This window comes from Triturus cristatus, chromosome 2_2 (assembly GCF_964204655.1).
Source record: "Triturus cristatus chromosome 2_2, aTriCri1.1, whole genome shotgun sequence".
NCBI lineage: Eukaryota > Metazoa > Chordata > Amphibia > Caudata > Salamandridae > Triturus > Triturus cristatus.
The window spans coordinates 1164776026-1164799147 of record NC_140582.1 but is presented as its reverse complement, the minus strand read 5'-3'; the positions used below and the strand labels follow the sequence as shown (position 1 = coordinate 1164799147).

Sequence of the window (23122 nt, the reverse complement as noted above, 5' to 3'; positions counted from 1 at the left end):
ATATTGCCGTTACTGAACAAACATTGCCATTTTTTGAAGAGGCATTGCCATTCCTTCGTCAGACATTTCCATTTCTCATACAAACATTGCTATTCTTTGAACAGACATTGCCATTTCTCAAACAAACATTGCTATTCTTTAAACAGACATTGCCATTTCTCGAACAAACATTGCTACATTTTGAATTGGCATTGCCATTTCTGGAACATTTATTGCCATACTTTGAATTGACACAGCTATTCCTTGAACAGGTATTGCTATTGTTTGGACTGACGTTGCCATTCCTTGAACAGACATCTTTGAACATGCATATACTTTGAACTGACACTGAGATTAATTGAAAATGCATTGCCATTCCTCAAACAGACGGTGCGATACTTTGACCAGACATTGCCGTTTCTTGAACAGACAGTGCCAGTCTTTAAACAGACATTGCCATTTCTCAAATAAACATTGCTATATTTTGAATTGACATTGTCATTTCTTGAACAGACAGTGCTTTTCTTTGAACTCACATTGCCATTCCTTGAACAGGCATTGCTGCACTTCGAACAGACATTGCCATTTCTTGAACTTGAACAGACATTGCCATTCCTTCAACAGCCAATTCTATTTCTCAAGCAAACATTTGCTATTCTTTGAGCAGACATTGCCAGTCCTTGAACACAAATTGACATTGCTCAAACAAATGTTTGCATTCTGGCTCTTCTGCACATCCACGTAATCACCAGAAAAATACACGGAATGTTAATAAACACTCACTTCCCATTAGATTTAAGAGCCATCAGAATTTGTTTTTGGGAATTCCATTGAAAACACAGATATTTAACAAGGGCACTTCCACTTTAGAAAAATGAGATCTGAGCTAATAATAGCACTAAGAGATTTTAATCTACATTTTCCATTAGTCATAGATGCTCCACATGTAGACTGAAATCACTCAACAACAGTAAAACATATACGGAGGATACACAGTGCCATTCCTGAAACAGGCATTGCCATACTTTGAATTGCCATTGCCATTCCTGAAACAGGCATTGCCATTTTTCAAACAAACATTGCCATACTTTGAATTGACATTGTCATTCCTGGAACAGGCATTGCCATACTTTCAATTGACATTGCCATTCAATGGAACAGGCATTGCCATACTTTGAATTGACATTGCCATTCCTGAAACAGGCATTATCATACTTCGAATTGATATTGCCATTCCTGGAACAGGCATTGCCATACTTTCAATTGACATTGCCATTCGTGGAACAGGCATTGCCATTCCTGGAACAGGCATTGCCATACTTTCGATTGACATTGCCATTCCTGGAACAGGCATTGCCATACTTTGAATTGATATTGCCATTCCCCAAACAAACACTGCAATACTTTGAATTGACATTGCCATTCCTGGAACAGGCATTGCCATACTTTCAATTGACATTGCCATTCCTGGAATAGGCATTGTCATACTTTCAATTGACATTACCATTCGTGGAACAGGCATTGCCATTCGTGGAACAGGTATTGCCATACTTTCCATTGACATTGACATTGCCATTCCTGGAACAGGCATTGCCATACTTTACACTGATATTGCCATTCCGAAAACAGGCATTGCCATTCCTCAAACAAACACTTCAATACTTTGAATTGACATTGCCATTCCTGGAACAGGCATTGCCATACTTTCAATTGACATTGCGATTCCTGGAGCAGGCATTGCCATACTTCGAATTGACATTGACATTCCTGGACCAGGCATTGCCATACTTAAATTGACATTGCCATTCGTGGAACAGGAATTGACATTCCTGGAACAGGCATTGCCATACTTTCGATTGACATTGCCATTCCTGGAACAGGCATTGCCATACTTTGAATTGATATTGCCATTCCAGAAACAGGCATTGCCATTCCTCAAACAAACACTGTAATGCTTTGAATTGAAATTGCCATTCCTGGAACAGGCATTGCCACACTTTCAATTGACATTGCCATTCCTGGAAAAGGCATTGCCATACTTTCAATTGACATTGCCATTCCTGGAACAGACCTTGCCATTCCTGGAACAGGCATTGCCATACTTTCAATTGACATTGACATTCCTGGAACAGGCATTGCCATTCCGCAAACAAACACTGCCATACTTTGAATTGACATTGCCATTCCTGGAACAGGAATTTACATACTTTGAATTGATATTGCCAATCCTGAAACAGGCATTGCCATACTTTGAATTGCCATTGCAGTTCATTGAACAGGCATTGCCATTTCGTGAGCGAACATCACTGTTCCTTGAACAGTCTTGAGTGGGTCTGCTTTCCCCAGGAGACTTCAGTGGAGGGACAAGGGGATCCATGCTCTGTTGCTAGATACACGCTATCTTGACTGCTGACTCTTTTATATTTGCTATGTTTGATATGTACTGAACCTGTCCAAAGTCAAAATGAAGAATCCTGCACACATAAAATGTTCCCACTCTGCTAATTTCCCAAATCTAAATTATTTGGTTTCTGTTCATTTAAAAGTTCAGATAGTCATTCAGATGAGTTTGTCAGGTTACGAGATGCACGCTGTTTTCATTGATGTCGATCTATCAAAATGCAAGAGGTACCCAAAGTGACGTCACACATCTTTCGGTCTGTGATGACATCACAGGCTTTACTTATAGTTTCACCTTCAGGCTCTCCATAGCCTCCTATTTAAAACTGGGGGACTATAAAGGGCACGGAGTGAAAGCCACAGACAGTGCACATGCTTCTGAGCGTCCTGCTTACCCGCTACACCTGCCGCTACCTTGAAGACGCTTTGGACCAGGGGCAGAAATGCCAGTGCCAGGCATAGGAATTGCTCCGGTTGGCTACTCCTAACTGAAATCCATGCCCATGTTTTGTCTTTTGGAGCCACTGGTGCAAGATATGAAATGCCCAATCTGTGGAATCTGGAAACAAACCTGGCAGTACCAATAGCTTCTACACTATAATGAGAACTACACTGGCCTGAATTAGCCTAGGGAGGCTGCAGTGTGCCACAGCTATGCTCATAAACAGACAAGGGGGTTCTGTATTGATGGATAGCACGGACCACCATGGGTAATTGTGTGTTACAGTACATGGAGGGGGTCCCACATGCTCTGGAACCAGTCAGGAGCTCTCAAGTCAGGGTTTGGCCACCCGTGCACAGTGCCGGAGGGGGCTCGCTGGGGCTAGGGGGCCCCCATACTGCTGGGGCTGAAGTGGCACATTTTACACCACTGTGTTGAAGCATTTTGGTATCGTGAGTGAGTTAACGATCTTGTGCAGGGACCCTGAGCCTAGTAGTGTGAGGGAAGAGATGGAGGGAGAGAGTGCAAGGGAGGAGGACGGAGGAAAGTGACAGGTGAGAGGGGCAGGTATCTGGCTGGATAGTCTGCATTATTGGTAGATCAGCTTGAGACATAGGACTAAAACATTTAGGGCCGGGTGTACAGAGTGTTTTGACGGTAGCAGACCCCAGATTCAGCAGATCCAATAGTTTGCGACTGCTAAAAAACATTTTGTAATATACTAAACCAGTTAACGGTTCGGAAAGCTATTCCGAATTATTCAATGGGTTAAGTAAACAGCAAGGAACCCCTTTTTGCCAATAGTCTCCTTCCACTCATACACTATTGTTTCTTACACCGGTTGTACTACACCCCAGCGATGCTACACAAATGGGGTCTGAGAGACGACAGTAACTGCACGAGATGCAGGGCACCTGAGGCGTCATTCTTCCATTGGGTGTGAGAGTGCAGTGGTATCCAGAGATTCTGGGCGAAGGTGCCAACTAGCCTACATAAGATCTTTGATGTACCAATTGTCATTTTGCTGCAAGTAGCGCTGATGGTCTAGGTTAAAGATGTACCTGCGAATAACAAGAATGTTGTGGTTGTAGCGCTTCTGCTAGCCAAGAGGCTTGGCAAGGCACTGAGGTAGGGAACACACCCCAAATAAACCTTACTGGTTGTCTGAACTGACATGCTGCAGCAAATAGTTGGAACTAAATGCAGAATTACTGCTGATTACTTCCCGCCCGCAGCACATATGGGCAAGCTTTAAAGGCTATATGCTGCCAGTGGAGGTACTGGAGACCCAAGAGGATCTTCCCGTGCCCTCTGCGTCAACTATACTGGAACACCCAGATTAGAGGAGTAACGTCTGTGGTACAGGTTTTGTTGTCTGAGCTCTGATTGTAAGGTGATGTCAAATATAGTCCATGGTTTATTTTCTTTTGATTGTCTGTCAGTTTACCCATGAAAATGCTTTAAATAAAGTGCTTAGAAAAAAAGGAACCCTTTTTTATAAGGGCTGTGTAAGGGTGTTGCTTCCAAATCCTGATTCCATAAAGTATATATTAATGTTTCATAACTGAAATCCGGTCACAAAATATTAATATTTTACCATCAATTCAAAATTGACGGTAAGCCATTCGCAAGTGGGAAGGGATCTCCAAGAGACCCATTTCTCTCTGAGGATGCTGATAAATGTTTTTAGCAGTAGGCAGTGGGGCTTGCGACCACTGTCTGCTCCTAAAAATGGTATGTTTAACTTTTTATTGCTTTTGAAACGTGCCCCGTTTTACTTCCTGTGATGGCTGCAAATCCCATTTTCCATCCTCGTGATGGTGGCAAATCATAGTAGGTCACAATTTGTGACCTATCTCATTAGTAAACCACGGACAGGAGATCGTTCCTCTAAATACCAGATGCACTCAAAGTTGCTATCTGGTTAGGAATTGTGTCGCTGGGAGATCTGAATTTCAGATCATAATGCCCTCACACACCTGTTAGGGTGTCATGCTTCATCATAGGGCGCGCCTCGTCAAACCGGCACTGCAATGTCTGACAGGCCTGGTGGCTTCTTTGGCGGAGTTCTTCAGATCTGAGGGCGCCGTACGTGGTGGGTGCATGTGGGCTAAAAAATGGTGAATTGTTGTGTGTGCAAGGTGGCTTAAAATAGGCACTGGACCCCGGAACAATTGTATTCAAGATGGGACCAGGACCAAGTAAAAACAGTGTTGCTACCAGAAGGTCCTAAGGTACCAGGGTAGCTTTATATGTGCTTGGTCAACATGTTTTGTGCCATACCTCGGGCGGCACTTCATCAGGACCTAAAAAACTAAAGGGAACAAGGGTCCCCTAAAGGGACCAGAAGGACTCCGCTTGAATTGAGGATGTCCAAGTGAAGTATAGCTGGTCCCAACTCAGGAGCCAGAGAAAAGTCTCCACCTAAAAGGAGGGAAAGGACGTTTGAGCCCCTTGCGGCTGAAGACATCCTAGATGTCACTGAGGATGATTCCAAGAGGGGTATACCTATACTAGCGATCCAACCAATTAAAAGATGGACACAGAGGGCGATTCAGTTGAACGCTATGACCCTGGAGTATGGCTTACGAGCACTAAATGGCAGAACTACTTCAGATCCTTTGGGCGCCCACTCATACAATAGGGTGAATCACACGTCTAGGATTGATTACATTCTCCTTGACTTATCTCTTTGGCGATTTGTCATAGATATGGTAATAATACCCACTGTAGACAGCGATCACAACTTCCTGTCTTTAACCCTAAAGCATCTATGGGTAAAACAAAATAGCTTAGCTTCACCGTGCAACCTAAAGTCCACATCTATAATTATTCCATCTAATTGTGGAAGGCGCCTCAAATGGCGCAAAGTTGCCCTGGATGAGGCAAAAGTTTGGGTTATAGGACAACTTGTGGATGCCTCGCTAAGTGAGATGGAGATGTACTCTTTAGAACATTCTGATCCCTCTAGAGTTACGTCACTGTTCCAGGAGACCCTAAAATCGGTAGGTAATCAATTCGTGGCGCATACACATGGGGGTAGGGTAACAGGGCGCCAGAGGCCCAATGTGAAGCAGGGATGGTACACATTCAAATGTAGACAGAAGAAATCTGCCCTAATTGAGGCTGTCAAGGCGAAGTTACAACCCCTGATCCAACAAGCCAGGAAAGAATATAATTGGGTGGTTGCAAAAGCCAAAAAAGAGTGGGAGGATGCATATTGGCATACACTTAGAGAGGCCAGTGCTGGGCGGGATGCAGGTCGCTTTTGGAGCGCTATAAGGGCAAGGAACAGGCCCGATAGCGAACTTATTACTTGTAATATTACTGGGCAGACCTGGTTTGATCATTTTTCAAGCCTGTATTCTTGTCAGCTAGGAATCGCTATTACTTCCGCTCCTCGCAGCTCCCTAATACTACCTGGAGAAAACACCTTATTCCCATTTACAGCTAAGGAGGTTGAATACGCGATTAGCTGCATTGTCCCCCAAAAGGCAGCTGGCCCTGATGGCATCCCTGGGGATTTGCTTCGGTCTAATCTGCCGGAATGGGGTAAGCTTATTCATACCCTACTCACTGCAATTGATGAAGGTGCCGCTATCCCCGAATCCTGGAAGGTGGCTGAGGTCGTCCCCATTTTTAAAAAGGGCCAGAGGGAGGACCCAGCCAATTATCGCCCTATAAGCTTATTACACTCGACCCAGAAGGTTGTGGGGAAGGTGCTGCTTGAGAGAATCCTTCAATGGGCTAATGATAATGAGGTTCTCTCTGATTATCAAGCGGGTTTTAGGGCTGGCACCGGCACCAGCACTAAAGATCAGGCTTTCAGGTTATTGTTGATTTATTGGAAAGTGGTTGTCATAGGCAAAGGCAGTCTTTATCTTGCATTCATCGACTTAAAGACTACCTTTGACCTTGTGCCCAGAGGACAACTATGGAGTGTGCTGGCAGATATGGGGATTCCACCTAATATCTTGTCTATTCTAGTGAGGCTACATGAAGGTAACTTCGGGCAAGTGAGGTGGGGCACCGAGGGGCAGAAAACGAACAGGATACCGGTGGGGAGAGGGGTCCGCCAGGGATGTGTTCTTGCTCCAACCCTTTTTTCACTATATGTGAATGGGGTTGTTGAGCATCTACTCGAAAAACCATCAGATGCACCATCCCTGGCAGGGGAGCGAATCCCCACCCTCTTATTCGCCGATGACACGCTCCTAATATCAAAGACTCCGGTAGGCCCCCAAGGCCTCCTAGATAATTTTCAGGCCTTTTGCGACCAACGTGGCCTTGTTATAAATACTGACAAGACCAAGTTTTTAGTGCTAAATCCCCCGAAAAAACGTGGGCGATCCCCCGTACTTAACAATGTATCCCTGGAGAGGGTCACTGTATTTGATTATTTAGATATCTGTATCTCAGATACCATGCAGTGGACCCCTCATCTCCTTAAAATGCTGCTAAAACATAAGAGGGTTACAGGGGCGCTGTATAAGGAGCAGCCATCTGCCACAACCCGACCTATTGCACCTGTTATTGACATTTATAAGGCTAAAGGTGTTAGTTGTGCCCTCTACGGTGCAGAGCTTTGGGGCACATCTAACACAGATCTACTGACAAGGTCTGAGAATAAATTTTTGAGGGGCATTATGTCACTTCCGCAGAGTACCCCAATGATACCCCTGTTGCTTGACCTAGGTTGCCAACCCATCAATGATCTGGCAAAACTCCGGCCGTTGCTCCTATGGGCTAGACTGTGGCGAGTCCCAGAACTTGCTAAGTATGCGAAGGGCCTAGCGGAAGTAATGTCAATGGTGGGATGGCATAAAATAAAATGGCTTAAAGATGTTAAACATCTCCTTGGTAAGCTAGGTTTTAGTGAAGCCTGGGATAGTCGGTCCTCTCTCCCGAAAGCGACTATAAAGACCCTCTATTGGAACTGGGTTACCAATAGAGTTAGTATTGACCCAACTCTTGGCAGGCTAACGGAAGAGTTCCAACGACATAAGGATGTTCCATCTCGGGAACTCTACCTAGATCTGGTATGGAAATCTCATGATAGGGCCCTATATTTTAGATTTAGGGTAGGGTCTCTTCCAGTGCGCGCCTTAACTGCCCATTGGAAGCCCCCGTCCCAGACAACTCCTTTTTGTCCCTTTTGTCAAATTAGTGTAGAGACTGTACCGCATATTCTGTTTGTCTGTCCGGCCTATGTGCGCCCAAGGCAAGCGTGGCTCAAACCTATATGTCGGTGTATGGGCACTAGGCACTCAAGTGAGGCACTCCGTATTCTAACACCGGACACTCGGACATTTTACGTTTGTGGTCTTTCAAAATTTTTATCGTGGACATGGTCCTTTAGAGCCAAAAGGCTAGCATTTGCTTTTTAATTTAAGGACTAACCTCAAATCTTAAATGTTTTACTTTTTTTTATTCTCCTCGATATTTAAAGAGTATAAAGAGATAGAGGGGGGAAAAAAAAAAAAGACAAAAAAAAATTCTTTTTTTTTTTTTTTCTTCTAAAAATGTTTTGGAAAAAATGTCTAAAACTAACGGTTAATTCAAATTTGTTTTTGTATAAATGTCTTTTTGTGTTAATGTGATGCTTTTATGATTTGATTTATCGAAATAAAGCCTTTGAATTGAATTGACAAAAGTGGAGAGAAAAAAACGCGACATGAAAATTCCAAATTTTAACAATGACTATGTAATTCAGTGACATGAATGGCAACCTCGTCTAACCACAAGTGTTGGAACTGGTACAAGTTGCTACATAACACCCCGGATGGAAGCAGTACCGGCCCAGGAGTGCTGGTGATTATATATATATATATATATACACCCGCAGTGAGGTAAGCTAAGCTCAGCGTTATTCCCTTTGTTAAGGGTTGAACTTGTTCTGTTGGCCTCCCAACATCTGGATATATATGTATATATATATCCAGATGTTGGGAGGCCAACAGATCAAGTTCAACCCTTAACAAAGGGAATAACGCTGAGCTTAGCTTACCTCACTGCGGGTGATCATTACTTCATAGATGAGGGGGAGGGACCATACCACTGGAGGGACCACCTTGGGATATACATAAAACATGTAGTGCAAAAGACGTACATAACATGTAAAAGAATATATAGTAATAATGCCCAAAAACTAGGGGGATCAAAGCCCTTCCGTTGCATAAGGAGGGCAGCCAAAGCTGGTCGCTTCACAACTCGTGATTAAAGGGTTAATTAGCCTGGGGGAACTCCCCGCAGTTAGAGTAGCACCCCGTTACATGTGTGGGAATAGTGCTCGGCCAGCCAAGAGCTAGCTAGGCAAATTCATAGCGGGAGGCAGGGCCTGGCAAATACGCTTTTGTGTCCCAGCTCTACATGTGCAAATAAAGTAGATATATAATACTCCCTTTTACCTAAGCCGAGTACGCGCAAAACTTAGATGCTGGATAAATGTTAACCAGAATCGTGAGTGGCGCAAGGGGTGGGGTGCCATCAGGACACAAAAAGCCAGACTGCGAGTCAGGGGCCGCAGGACGGCGGAAGGTAACCCAGTGGTGGTGCTTAGTGCTAAGTATAGTGGCTATTGACCCACTGGAGGGCAGTTAACACTGAGGTGCGGGAGCGTGGTAGCTCTTACCTGCATGTAGGAACGGGCGATACAGGCTCACCTGTGCGTCTCCCCGGCATCTGCATATTACTGGAGGGAATGTCCGGCCATCAAGTTAAAGGCAGACCCGCGTGGTGCCTGAATGGCGTGCCTCGTGTGAAGGAGGTAAACATCGTAGCCATCTTGTAGCGGTGGTTGGTGATGGGATTCGTCGCTCTTGGACAAAAACAGAGCTTGTCACAGCATGGCACAATGAGGATTACTCCAAAGGCAAGTTTGAGAAAAATTAAAAATGGGGTAGACTCAGAATGGTGCCTCTGGGACTAAAAAAACGGGGGTTATGGTAGTAGTGCACAAGACTAAGGGCCCGATGTAGGTAAATATGAAATACCGATTCCTAAATACCGAATTTTACCGATTCGGTATTTAGGAATCGGTATTTCATATGTAGCTAAAAATTCGGTAAAAATTACCGAATCGGTAATATTCGTTATTACCGAATCGGTAATACCGATTCGGTAATAAGGAATCACCTTCCCGTTCATTCCTATGGGCCTGGAGGCCCATAGGAATGAATGGGAAGCCATTCACTATTACCGATTCGGTAAATACCGAATCAGTAATAGGGGGAGCATGTTCAAGGGTGGCAGGGTGTCACATTGACACCCTGTTGCACCCCTGAATCGTGCATGTGTGCACATGTGGCTCACATACATGTATGTCTGCCACATGGCACCTTGAAAAAAGCAAATTATTGCTTTTTTAAAGGTATTCGGCATTTACCACCAACATGTAGTTGGTGGTAAATAACGAATACTGAATGCAAAAATGCACTCACTTGAGTGCCTCCTACATAGCTTTTAAGGATTCGGTATTTTACTGATTCCTTAAAATAAGGAATCGGTAAATTACCGAATCCTTAAAACCTGCCTCCTACATTAGAAGGGGCTAAATACCGGTCTGTAACGGGAAAATTACCGATTTTCGGCCGTTACCGACCGGTATTTAACTACCTACATATGGCCCTAAGTGTTCTAGTATTGTACAGCGTATGGCGGCCATCTTGGGAAGGTGTAGGCCTCGAGGATAGTCAGTACAGTAAGAGAGGGTCAGTCTAATACAGACATTGGTGGAGATGTCATATTAGAGATTTATAATGATTTATAATGCTACTGCATGATACACGCATGGATCTGACTGTCAAATGATTAGATTGGGGCAATCTCATTAGTATTCATGAGCTAGGTCGAATTGCAACCCACTACCATTCAATATTTAACAAATTGACTTATTAGTACATAAGTCGGGTTATAAAATACCACACTGATTGCAAAAAGGCTGTTCGCAAATTGCGTCAAGTATTTTGCGACCAGTGTTTCGTACATCTGGCCCCTAGTCCTCTATTCTGTACCCAGCTAGCCAAAGGGCTGTGCACATGTTCACCATAAAGAGGGTAATCAGAGACAGCCCTTAATCCATATGGCAACACGCACAGAGATGCTGTTCAATTATTAAAATGATGCTGAATAGGCAAGACCATGGGGCAGATTTATCAATGAGTTGCATCGTCATTGCTCCACACAATGGGGCGCAAGGATGACGCAACTACTAGATTAGATTTATCAAGCCATATAAGGCCACCTTGCGTGGCCCTGAGTTCCTTGAAAAATCTAGAGCAGAGGTCTTCAAACCATCTGATGCAGAGACCCCACTGTCAAAATCTTTTAGGCATAAGGACCCCCTCCTGACAAAAATTTCTAGAACCTTGTACTCTTCATCATCAACAGCCATCGACAACCATAAAGGCCCCCAATTCCCACTGCAAATCATTTTTATGGTGGGAAGATAATATTAAACAATGTTTAGCAAACCAACGGTTTGTAGCTGACTGTGGTTCAGTGTCAGAGGCTTACCACACAGTTCAAACAAAAAGTCTCCAAAAAGAATTTCCCAATGGTAAGTGTTTATTTTGATTACACCTTTTTGAACTAATGTGACGGGTGTGCCTGTTTTTCTCCAGAGAGACGGTCAATCTGTGGTTGACACCCAAATATATCAATAAGCAACACAAAAGTGACCAGTCCAGCTTTGCAAAAGGCCTTCTACACTGCGGCCACACGTGTCGCTTCTTTTTTGTAACTTTTGAACCGTTTGAACTGTAAACAAAATTTTTGTTTGTTAAAACCAGCAGACTATGCAGCTGATGATGGATTATGTGGCAAATGCGGCCAATCTATAATTATGCGAATATCGCTGTGTCCGCACTATCGCATAGTTCCAGTGGCCCAGGGTATAATGGCTGTAATGCATGGGCTGTAACTTTCGTGCACGGCATACGAGGAGAACCATACTATATTTCATGGGATGCTGACGGCTTGGCTTTTACAGCTGCATGGAACTGGAGATCATCGTAATTGAAAGATGCCCTCTACAATCATTAAAGATGAACTGTAAGGCCTCAGTAGGACGCTTTCTTTAATTCCAGGGGAGAAAGTGGTCCCTTAAACTTCTTTCACACCGTTTTTTTACAAAGATTTTTATTTCTAACATTATAAAAACAGACCTTTCTATTTTAGAAAAAACTGACTCCTGGGTATATTAGTTTGCTGCTGTTGTTGATCAGTCATGTTTGGATGGGGGCTGAAGGACCTTGGGACTCTGAGCATGGGGCGGAGTCATAAATGTGGCTAAAAACTCAAAATTCGGAATGTTTTTTGGTCTTTCACCTCCAGGTATCTACATATAAAATAATGGGCAGCTTAAATGAAAAAAAAATAAAACAAAATAGGTGTCACTCTGTGGGAAATGCACTAAAGTACATTGTGAAACCTCTATAAGTTAATGCACTGCAAAGGTCTGTGTGTTACCAGACAGCCACAGAATTAAATCTTGGTTGGTTCAGTGGAGAGTAGCGACTTTTGTATTTTTAGTATTACGAGGTCACAGCCTGTGACAGACAGTACTGTGAATATCTAAGTCATTATTTTATACTTGCATTGCACACAGTATAAGATAGACTGCTAAAATATTCGCAAAATGTTTTACAATAAAGGTGCCTCCAAAATATAGATTTTATTAATACCCAGACTGTACTTTTACATAACTGTCTCTTTAAACTCTCCTCAGGGACAGTAAGCGTTATGTACATACAATTACAATTAAATGCACTCACTTCACAGATCAATTGTTAACTCTTAGCACTACCACTCAAAAAGAATACATCTTTTTTTTTTTATTAGCGTTTTATATAGCGCGAACTAGATCCAAGAAATCTGGTATCAGAGCGCTTTACATGAGCACCAGTTTCCGTACAGAAGAACGCATTCCTTTTTGTTTGTCAAGGGGTGATTAAGTGATTTGCCCAGAATCACAGGACGTTTTAACGTCGTTGCTGAGACTCAAACCCGGTTCCTCAGCTTCGAGGTCGACCACTCTAGCCGAAAGGCTACATCCTCTTCCCTCATCACAAAGCTTCCAGTGATTCGTTCAGTGAAAGCAGGTACCGGATCTCAAGCATCCCTTACGATTGCAGATTACCCTTTACACTTGCAGATTAACTAGTTGCACACATTTGCATTTCTTTCAGCCAAGCACCCTAGCAGGAAGGTTTGTTTAGCTGAATGCCCTGCTTCAGTTTGACAGCACAGGACACTCCGGGATTGACACTCCAGCTGACGCATTTTAAAGATCGGAATAATTTTTTCCAAACGAAGAGTTAACGTTTTGGATTCCAGGCAGAAGTGTAGCTGGGGAATGCGGCCTCCGTTCCCATGACTCCACAGCCCCTGGGGGATCGCGCCCCACAGATTGAAGACCTCTGATCTAGAATAATGCAATGCAGTGCAAATCACTGTGTTGCGTTACTCTGCCCCTGAAAGGCGTTCCAGGGGTGGAGCGTAGGCGTTCCCACGCATCAACCATAGATTTTGGTGCATTCCCAGATTAACCAATACTGGTAGACCTGACGCAAGGGTGCCTGCTTTGGCACTATGCAGCATATTGTGCGCCAGCACTGGGAAAAGGCAGGAATGCGCTGTATAATGTTAAATACAGTGCACTTGACTCATGCCCTTTACCGTTCACGCAGCGCAGCTAGGTGGCGCGTTGCGCTGCGTGAAATAATGATAAATCTGCCCCTCGGTTTGTTGCAGAGGCCTGGAGAGGGGAACTCAAACGGATGGATTTATGTGCTGCTAACAGTGACTCAGACATTATTGCAGCTTCTTACAGGCCGACACACCTGGCTCGGCCACCTTAGATCAGGCGTGCTGTACGCAGCCAGGGACCTTTCCAGGGGCCTATCAAGGGCTATCTGAGCAGTGTTGCCTAATGGGAGCGATTGAAACAATGGCTAGAGGAGGCTCAGCTGTGTACAGGCATCTGAAATAAAATGTTTTATTGATGCAATCGAAAGAGATTTCATTAAAAGTACATTTGTAAAAGATGCTCAGGGTCACATCATTATGCGCCCTTAGTCTATGACTCTGTATTTATTGATAGCCAGTTATTACATTCGTTTTGAATCTGATTTGAATATTTATATAGCTCAGCGAACGCCGCTCCCTGACTTTATAGCGCTAGAGAAATAATCTGTGAGCCCAGTAATGTCCCAGTTCCTAAATCCACCCGGACCGCCCCATCCATTGTTGGTTCAGGTCACCGCCCGCAGCTGCTTTGCCATTAATGGTGAATTCAGTGCCTCCTGCCTCAGAGGCCGGAGTGCCCCCAGGACAGGCCACACACGCAGATTGCGCGCCTTTGGCGCTTGTCATGTGCTGCCCACACACATGCCACCTGGCTGCCTGCACACAGACAGCCGGAGACCCCAGGCCAGGCACTGAGCATTCGGCCTGTCAAACGCCCCACAAAAGATCTCCAAAAGACCAGAATGTCACTTTTCTTTGCCGCCACTTACGAACAACAGGAGAAATCGCTCAGAAAATCGCTGGTGTATTCTTGTCGGAGAATCTGGGGCCGGTGGAGTGTGCTAACCTTTGCTTCCTTCCCCTAATCAGCGGCGCTGCTGCAAAGCTGTTGGGGGTTCTCTGATTAGACCCCGTCATTACTGCGTTAGCCAGTGACCCCGCCATCTCGGCTGAGGGCGCCTTCCATTCAGGGCACAACGTGACCTTGGACCGATTGGCGACTTCGTCCAGAGCCCAACGCAGTTTGATTTTTCGTCGTCTGTCTTGTTGGCTATAGTAAGCTTCTGACACCCGGTAATGTGGGGCAGACTGACAGAGCTCTCTCTGTCTGCCTGCAAGTAGCGCATGGTGCCCTAAAACGGCGTCAGAAGTCGGTTCTGACGTCAGTGAGGCAGCGAGGGGAGCAGCAGGGATCGCCTTCACCTCCACAAACTATTTCACAAACAATCTATGTTTGAGGCGATATCAACAAAAAGTGTCTTTGAAAGGCTTCTTTAAGGGCGCAGACAGAAATAGTTTTTTTTTGTGCCAAGTTTTGCTCGATTTTGAATTAAAAAATGTTTCCTTCTATATTTCAGGTCATTTAGTTTTAGTGCATGTAGTGTAACAGCCGTTTTTAAGGCCTTTCAGTGTATTCAACACGGCATCCATTTTGTGGGGCATTCGGTATATTTAGCTTGGCATCTGCTTTGTGGCCATCCAGTATTTTTAGAGTGTCCACCGTGGCCATCCAGTATAAGAACAATTGAGGGACAGAATGTTGAACAATGTCAAACATTCACCCCAGTGCAGAGATCTGGGCCTAAATCCATCATTTCTTTTGCTCCCCATGCCATTTCAGTTTGAACCCAGCAATATGCAAATCAGTCTTGACCCTGTGCCTCATGGGAACAGTCCAGCCTGAACTGCCAGGCCAGGTCCTCCCTGGACCGGAAACAAGCATCCTGGGACCGGTTTCGGGATTTCACCTCTCATCAGCCAGGCTTGCTTGACTCCAGTGGCATGGAGAGCATGGAACGCACGTCTGAGCACACGTGTCCCACTCGGGATGACAAATGCAAAAAGGACATGTGATGGACAGAATGTTGAACAAGGTCAAACATTCGCCCCAGTACAGAGATCTGGGCCGAAATCCATCATCGTTTTAGCTCCCTATGCCATTTCTGTTTAAACCCAGCCATATGCAAATCAGTCTTGACCCTGCTCCTCATGGGAACAGTCCAGCCTGACCTGCTAGGCCTGATTCTCCCTGGGCAACTAGCATGCTAGGACCATTGTTAATCAGTCACCTGCCCCTGCAGACGTAGTTGGTTAGCTTTGTAGACAGATGACTTCAGTAAACAGTAATGAGGGAGAATATATGGTCTGGTGGTGCATCCAATTAGAGGAGAGCCCACTCCCAAAGTACAATGAACTGAAAAACATCCAAGTGTCCAATTAAAATTCCTCTTTATTGTTCACTCAATGTTAAAAGCACATAACAGCCAATGTGTTTCGTTCTTTTTACATATTGGAACTTCTTCAGGGCAGAAATGATGTGTATGTTTCCAAGGTATGTTCAACTATCTATCCTGTGATTCCATTGTCTTGGTATTTTGGGTAATAAGTTGTAAAAGCGAAGACTATAACATTCTAAAAGATTTGCTTTAGCTGACAAACTTGAATCCATAGTTCTCTGGCATGTGGTTCACTTTATACCTTGCACTCATGACAGCACAATCAGTGCAGCACAATCAGTGCAGCACAATCAGTGCAGCAGGCATGCTCCCTGAGTGTGCTGTCTTTTGCATTAGATTTCAAACCAGCCAGAGGAAACAAAACAAACCATACCAGACTGGTAAACCCTAGCTGGATACCGTACTTCCAGCATAGCTACTCAGTGGTAACACAGGGTGAGATTCTGCATCTACCCCAATCACTTGCCCAATTATGGGCGTGATATGCTAATGATTGGTCGAAAAATGTGGTCCCATATTGTGAACCAATGTTTTTGTCCTGTGTCTGATTTTGCGATGCCTGCAAATTCCTGAATAGCATTTTGTAGTACGTGAGTAGTACTAGTGTAGGGTTACTTTACATACTACAGAATGTAGTTTGTGAATGGGCCCGCTGTCTATACATTTTAGCATTTCGCCTAATTTGTTAATGTTTTCACCTGCTGGAGTTCCATTTTAATTGTTTCCCATAGTTCATATTTGAATTTGTGTAAGTTCCACTTCGCTCGAGTGTTAATGTACATTTGTATTGAGAAAGATTGTGGGTTGATGACTTTCAATCCACAATGCAAGTTTAAACCCCTTGTATAGATGGAAATATGGCACCAGGACTAAGACTAATCTATCTCGGTACTAGGAGCATGTGAACAATGTGTATAAGAGGCGGATCAGCTGAACTCTGCCGTCTAAGGCTTTAAACCCTTTGTTATTCAAAGTAGCAACAATTCTGTGGCCAGCTGACTGGCTCCTTTGATGCTGATGTTGCAAGGCGTACACCAAAAGGGTGATAGATAGATAGACAGACACACAGATAGCTAAGCAGATAGATAGATAGACAGACAGACAGACAGATCTGCATAGATAGATATACTTGCAAAGCTAGATAGACAGATATCTATCTATCGATCTGTCTGTCTTCCTGTCTATCTATGTATCTATCATCCATCTGTCTGTCTGACTGCCTTTCTATCTATGCATCTGCCTAGCTGTCTGTTTGACAGATAGATAGTCAAACAGACAGATAGCTAGGCAGATGCATAGATAGAAAGACAGTCAGACAGACAATAGACAGATAGATTGACAGTCAGACAGACAGATGGATGATAGATACATAGATAGACAGGAAGACAGACAGATCGATAGATAGATATGAAAAGATAGATAGATAAATAGAACTGCATAGATAGATATACTTGCAAAGATGGATAGACAGTCAGACAGACAGATACATAGATAGTCAGACAGACAGATAGCTAAGCAGACAGATAGATAGATAGACAGACATACAGACAGGCAGATAATTAAAAAGACAGATAGACAGATAGACAGACAGACAGACAGACAGACAGACAGACAATCAGGCAGACATACAGTATGATGGCTCAGAGTTTCAACCCTGTCATGAGCGACAGAAGATGCTTCAGAGTTCGGGCCCCCAGCTCTGTAAATCCCCCCGCCCAGACTTCAGTCCTTGCTCACACTATGATCATTTTTACAGGACACTGAAAAGCTTCCTCTTGTCTTCATTGCTTGTCTGCATCCTTATTGCTTCTAGCGCTCTCATGCCTAATGTACCACTGGTGAATAGGCGCTTCAGAAATCAATAAATCAATACATATGTCGTGCTTGTTACCGACATTTAGTTGACCTGAAGGTCACAGGTTCAAAATCCGCAGGGCCAACTCACTTCTCATATAATGATGAGCTTCATATTGTCATTATCAGAAGAGTGGACACTTGTAGCGCCTGCTATTTACAGCGCTTCGATGCAGCCTAAAGCACTACATGAAAACAAACTATTGTTCGATGGATAACGATGCCATACCCGAGCGAGCCTTCCTCCCCCGTCTGACCTCGTGTAAATGTACTCAATCTGTAGGTAAGGAATTATCCAGCGTTATCCATCGTGGAGATAAATCTCCCCGCGTAAGCCCGCCCCCTTCCATTTATTTAATGATGCCCTGGCAGTCTGGATAAAACCACGGCCATTATTTTAATGACTTGCCAAGAGAACGAAGGAAAGCAGATTATAGGACATTTTACTTACGTCTCAGATCCGTCCGGCACTTTAAGATTAGAACCGCCCAACTATCCGTCGCCGCGTGTGCAATATATTTCTCTGCAAAAGTGAAAAATCATTATTACTGGATTTTTATGGGCATCAAACCGGTAGGGTAAGAGACCCTGTGTTCTGCTGTATTTGTAGGTAGAGTTGGATGCCACCTGCCTTCTGATCCAGCCTGATGGTCTCGATGGCCTGGAGGACTCTACTGGGGCTCCCCAGAGAGGCTGAACATTAATGGATATAGGATGGGACCTTGGGGGTCTCCGCGGGTTACAGGGATGGTGGGCTATCACAGGTATTCATCGCAGTTAGCTGAGATGGTGTTGAGAGGGTGCTGAGCAGGGCTTGATGCGTTGATTTTATGGCTGCAGAGAAAGCCAACATGATGAGAAGACCAGGGTCAAAGCTGTCGGGGTTTGAAGTGTGTCATCGACTGCTGGGATAGGTTCTGCCTCTGGGCTATCTTAGGGTCTGAGTCCAGACTGGTAATCTTCAGGGAGGTGGTGATATGTTTGTTCCATGGATTAAAAGGCCAATGTCTCTTCAATTATGTTATTCTGTAATGTTTGGTGTGTGATTGGTTATTATTGGGTTAGGTCAGCAGGACCCTTGTTAGTCTACGAGTTGCATGAGTACATTTAAGGAAGTAAGAATAATGGGATTCTACAGCTGGCATAGATTTCCAGAATGACCCAAAAGCTCAGACGCCTATTTCACGAGAAGGTGTTAACCTGCGAGAGTAGATTTCAGAATACTTGTGACGCGGGCTCCAAGAGGTTAGCTGTTGCCCTCCAGAGAGATATATCCGTACCGATGCAAGCTCTCTTTGCTGTCATCAGACATCAATTGTTCCACCGTAAGAGAAGATGGTTAAACCTCTGTGTCACTCTGGTATCCAACTGTTTCTGGGTCCCTCAGATGCACAAACATTACATCGGAGAGGATGGAGGTGGGTGTATACACATAGGATCACTTTGTACAGATGGACCCATTGAACTATGCAAGTTTCCTGACAATTACAAGTTCCATCCCAGGCCCACAAGCATAACAAGCAGTGTTATGTACAAATGTGTTGGTTCAAATAAATACTGGTGACACGCCCGCTTGCGCTCACCACCCAAAAACTATTTTCTTGATCCGTCTGGGGTGCACTAAATTGTGTATTAGGTTCAACTGCACGTGATGTGAACTCAGCACTTTTCACCTTTACAATTCCACTATGTCCTAATATGTTCTCATCTTGAAGAGATTGGACTCATCCTAAATACACAGCTCCAAAAGAAGTTTCATAATGACCAACACAGTGATCCAATGCCCTTCTCCTCCGTGTTGTATGGAAAGCCAGATTCTGTTAGACTGACACAAAAACAAACATAACCAACATGCGACAGAGCAGTGGGGTATTCTCTGAGGTAATGCAAAATCAACCCAGGCAGGCAGTTAGAGATGAAAACAGCTTTTCAAAGCATAGAGAAATTTCAACATCTAAAGAAGTATATTTGTTTGAAAGAATACAAAAATATACATTTTAGTGAATCTGGTTTCAAACTGATGCTTAAACTCCATGAGTTGCAAACACATTGAGTCAAAAAGAGTAACCAGCCACATTTAATACTTGGAATATGCAGGGGGGATGTTCCTCTCTTTAAATTCAATCTACTTAACATTACTGTTTTTGAATCATGAGAGATTGGAAATTGACATCCTACTTCTTGAAGCAGCTAAGATGAAACTTGCAAGGTTTATGAAATATTCATTGTGGTACTGGGGAAAGGGGTGGAGGTTTTACACGTGTGTAGGGATTTGTTGATTGCTATAAAGTGCTAGAGGCGCTGCCCAATGCACGTATTTGCAATACGATCTACATGTTTTTAAAAAAACAAATACCCTTTTTTGAAAAACAAGCATGCTTGTGGGATAGTGAGACACCACATGTTGAAAAGATTAAACAATTTGACATAACATGTGTTATTTCAAGTCCTGAGGATGGTCTTGAAAAAGGGCTGAAGGACCGAAACATCAACAGAAGAAGAGCTCTGTAGGGCTGCATTGAACTAGGATAAAGGAAGTGATTGGTTCCTCATTTTGGAACACCAAGAGGGCGCTACTTCCTTTTACATTTGATACCTGAGGGCACATATATACTGTATGTTGATTGTTTTTCCAGATATAAAACAAAGTAATGAATAATCAAAACCTTATGTCTGTCACTCTTCCTTTTGTATTCTACAATGCAATATGTCAGGTAAAGGTTTACACCAATAATAGATTTATTTAATACACAAGGGGCAGTTTTGTTGATTTTGATAACGTGTGTTGATGCACATCTGTTGTTGGATTTACAATAATTCCGAATGAACACTTCGGATAAATAAAAGTGGGATTTTCTAAAACTGGTTCTTTGAAAGTGTGGAGAAAATTAAGCAAAGAGTAGTAAAACGCTGATTACTCATTGTACAGAGTTAAAATATGATGGTACCACTCTTTAAGCATTACGTGTTGTTAAAAAATGAGTGTTGTTATTTGAGTTAGAGGTGTTGAGAGATTTTATATGGCACAGTGAGATTTAAACACATTTGTATAACTGTATGTTAATGGAAAGAGCATCCCAGCGTATGTCCTATCTGGCACAGTCTAAGATGTGTTTTCCCTAGGATGCACTTCTAGCCCCCATAAAACAGCTAATTTCTGTCTAAATAGAAAGATGTGGTAGCACTACATAAAATGTTTTTACTCTGAAACCAAAAATGTTGAAAATTCATCTTGTTACTTAACGCACACATTCAGTCTCACCACCATCTTCCCAGAAAATAGTAATGGATTTCCAATATCCTCTACGGAGTGATCCTTTCTGTGTAGATTATCAATGCCTGTGACTCTGTACTTTTTCTATTTTTTATCAACTGGTAGTTTTAAGATCTAACTTTCCAGGTCTTTGATAACGGTGAACCTGTGGAAGATAAGATCATTTGGTATGCCTTCGATAAACGACAGTGGTGCTTCATCTATAGGAGATGAGCTACTTGAAGGAACCTCAACTTTAGCAGATGATCAAAGCAGAGATGTATTACTTGTGATATTTGGGCTAATCATAAATACTCACCTTTTAGAGATGAGTTAATTAGATGTGCCTACTCTGTATATAAGCTCATTTTAGGGCCCTTTCCTTTAGGAGATGTGTGTATTGCGGACAACTGATTCGAAGTTATGAGGTAATTAGAGATGGTGCACCTGTAGAAAATGCTGCGGGTAGAGGTCGCTCACCTGCAGGAAATGGGGTAAATTGAGGGACCTCACCTGTTTGTGAGGTAATAGTAGGAGCCCCACTGGTAGGAGATGATGTATTTGGAAGGTATCTACACCTTCATGAATCACTGTAGGATGAAGAATCATTGGAGATGCTCACAATTACACAATTACGCAATAAGCGACAGCTCCCCTGCAGACAAAGGAACTGGATGTGCCTTGCCAGTAGAGGATGAGCTATTCAAAAGAACAAGTCTTTAATGGGATCTTGCCCATAACAGAAAAATAATGCAGAGAATGAAGCGTAAACAAAGACTCTATACTCTCTAGAAGACAGTATGTCTTCCATCGAGTCTTTGTTTACGCTTCATACTTGGACAAAAAACTGAGGACACACAATAGTTTGACATACCTTTACGCATGTTTTGTGTCAGAGTAAGTCTTCCTTTTTGGGTATGTTAGTTTTAAGAAACTGAGTTATCTGAACACTTATCTACATGTTTGTGTCTAGAACACCGATGCATATGATTTGGGCTGGGAAAAGGAGTGGCTAATGAAAGATAATTTGTGCATAATTTGTTCTACAAATTAACAAAAAGTACTTAATAATTCTGATATTTTAGGAAGCTGTAGCTTTAATGTATCTATTTTTCAATTTGGATACTTCAAATGTCTGCCTTTTTATAATTTGTTTTTTAGTTCTTTTAGTCTGAACTCTATTTCGATTAAGCATTGTGATGGTTACTTTCATGACTAATACTGATGTGGTTGCCTTTTTGTTTATAGTTTGCCAAGTTTGCCGAAATTGTGAACTTCACTCTTCCCAGTGGTATTGTTCGAAGTGGACAGGTACTTGAAGTAATTGGAAAAAAGGCAATTGTTCAGGTAATAACAATTCATTTGTTTTGTTTTTAAAGTTGCTTCCATCTGGATATCCCATCGCCATACACAACCTGCATAAACCATTGGGCTGTTGTTTAAGCTTTCTGTGACTGTACATACTTGCATTTGATTTGCTCTTTTATGTATTACAGTGGGTATATCAATTTTGTCTACTTTTACATTATACTCAACCTCATATTCAAGCTGCTTTAAGATACGTCACAAGCAACAACATATTCCAATGTGAGGGGCTGGATGCAGTGTTGTATTCAAAGCATGCCTTTCTGCTTTAGACTTCCTGCTGAAGGTCATTGAAGATATTTAGTGATAGAAACATATTGTCGTTTGACAACTGCTGCCACAGATGCACATATACAAACATACTATGGTTCTTGATGGCCTTGTTTGACCCTTTTGTACTTTTGCTAACACAAGAGACTCTACATCGTCTCAGATACTGTATGACCAAAATGTACTGCTGCCTCGGTCCATATACCTCGGTTTGCAGAGCTATGCTTTAATAAGTAAGGATTTTAGATGCTTCTGTAAATCGAAGTGGTTCTACGTCACATCAAAGGATATTTACGAAGATGAAGACTGACATTTGATGTTTATGGGTTGAAACAGACTGATGGGTGCCTCTTACAAGAATCTCGGTGGTCTCAAATGATATAGAATTTGGAAAAGATCTGACGTGGACCTGATAAAATGAACAAAGACCCAGTCTGGGTCTCCGTCACTTCATCTTTCCCCGCAACGCAGGACATCTCACCCACTTAAAGGTGAGACACGGAACAAAAAGATATAGTCAACCTGTAAACGCCCATATTTGACCCAACCTAGGTCTTCAGTATTCGAATGCTTTGA

At 43.1% G+C, this 23122-nt stretch overlaps 1 protein-coding gene across 1 annotated transcript in view; it reads left to right on the top strand.

Annotated features, from left to right (window-relative positions):
- ATP6V1B1 (ATPase H+ transporting V1 subunit B1) overlaps positions 1-23122 on the top strand; it is a 326669-nt gene that overhangs the window by 198031 nt on the left and 105516 nt on the right. Inside the window, exon 3 of the mRNA XM_085642709.1 lies at positions 22160-22258. Coding sequence (XP_085498835.1) covers positions 22160-22258 — 99 coding nt within the window. The remainder of the gene's footprint in view (positions 1-22159; positions 22259-23122) is intronic.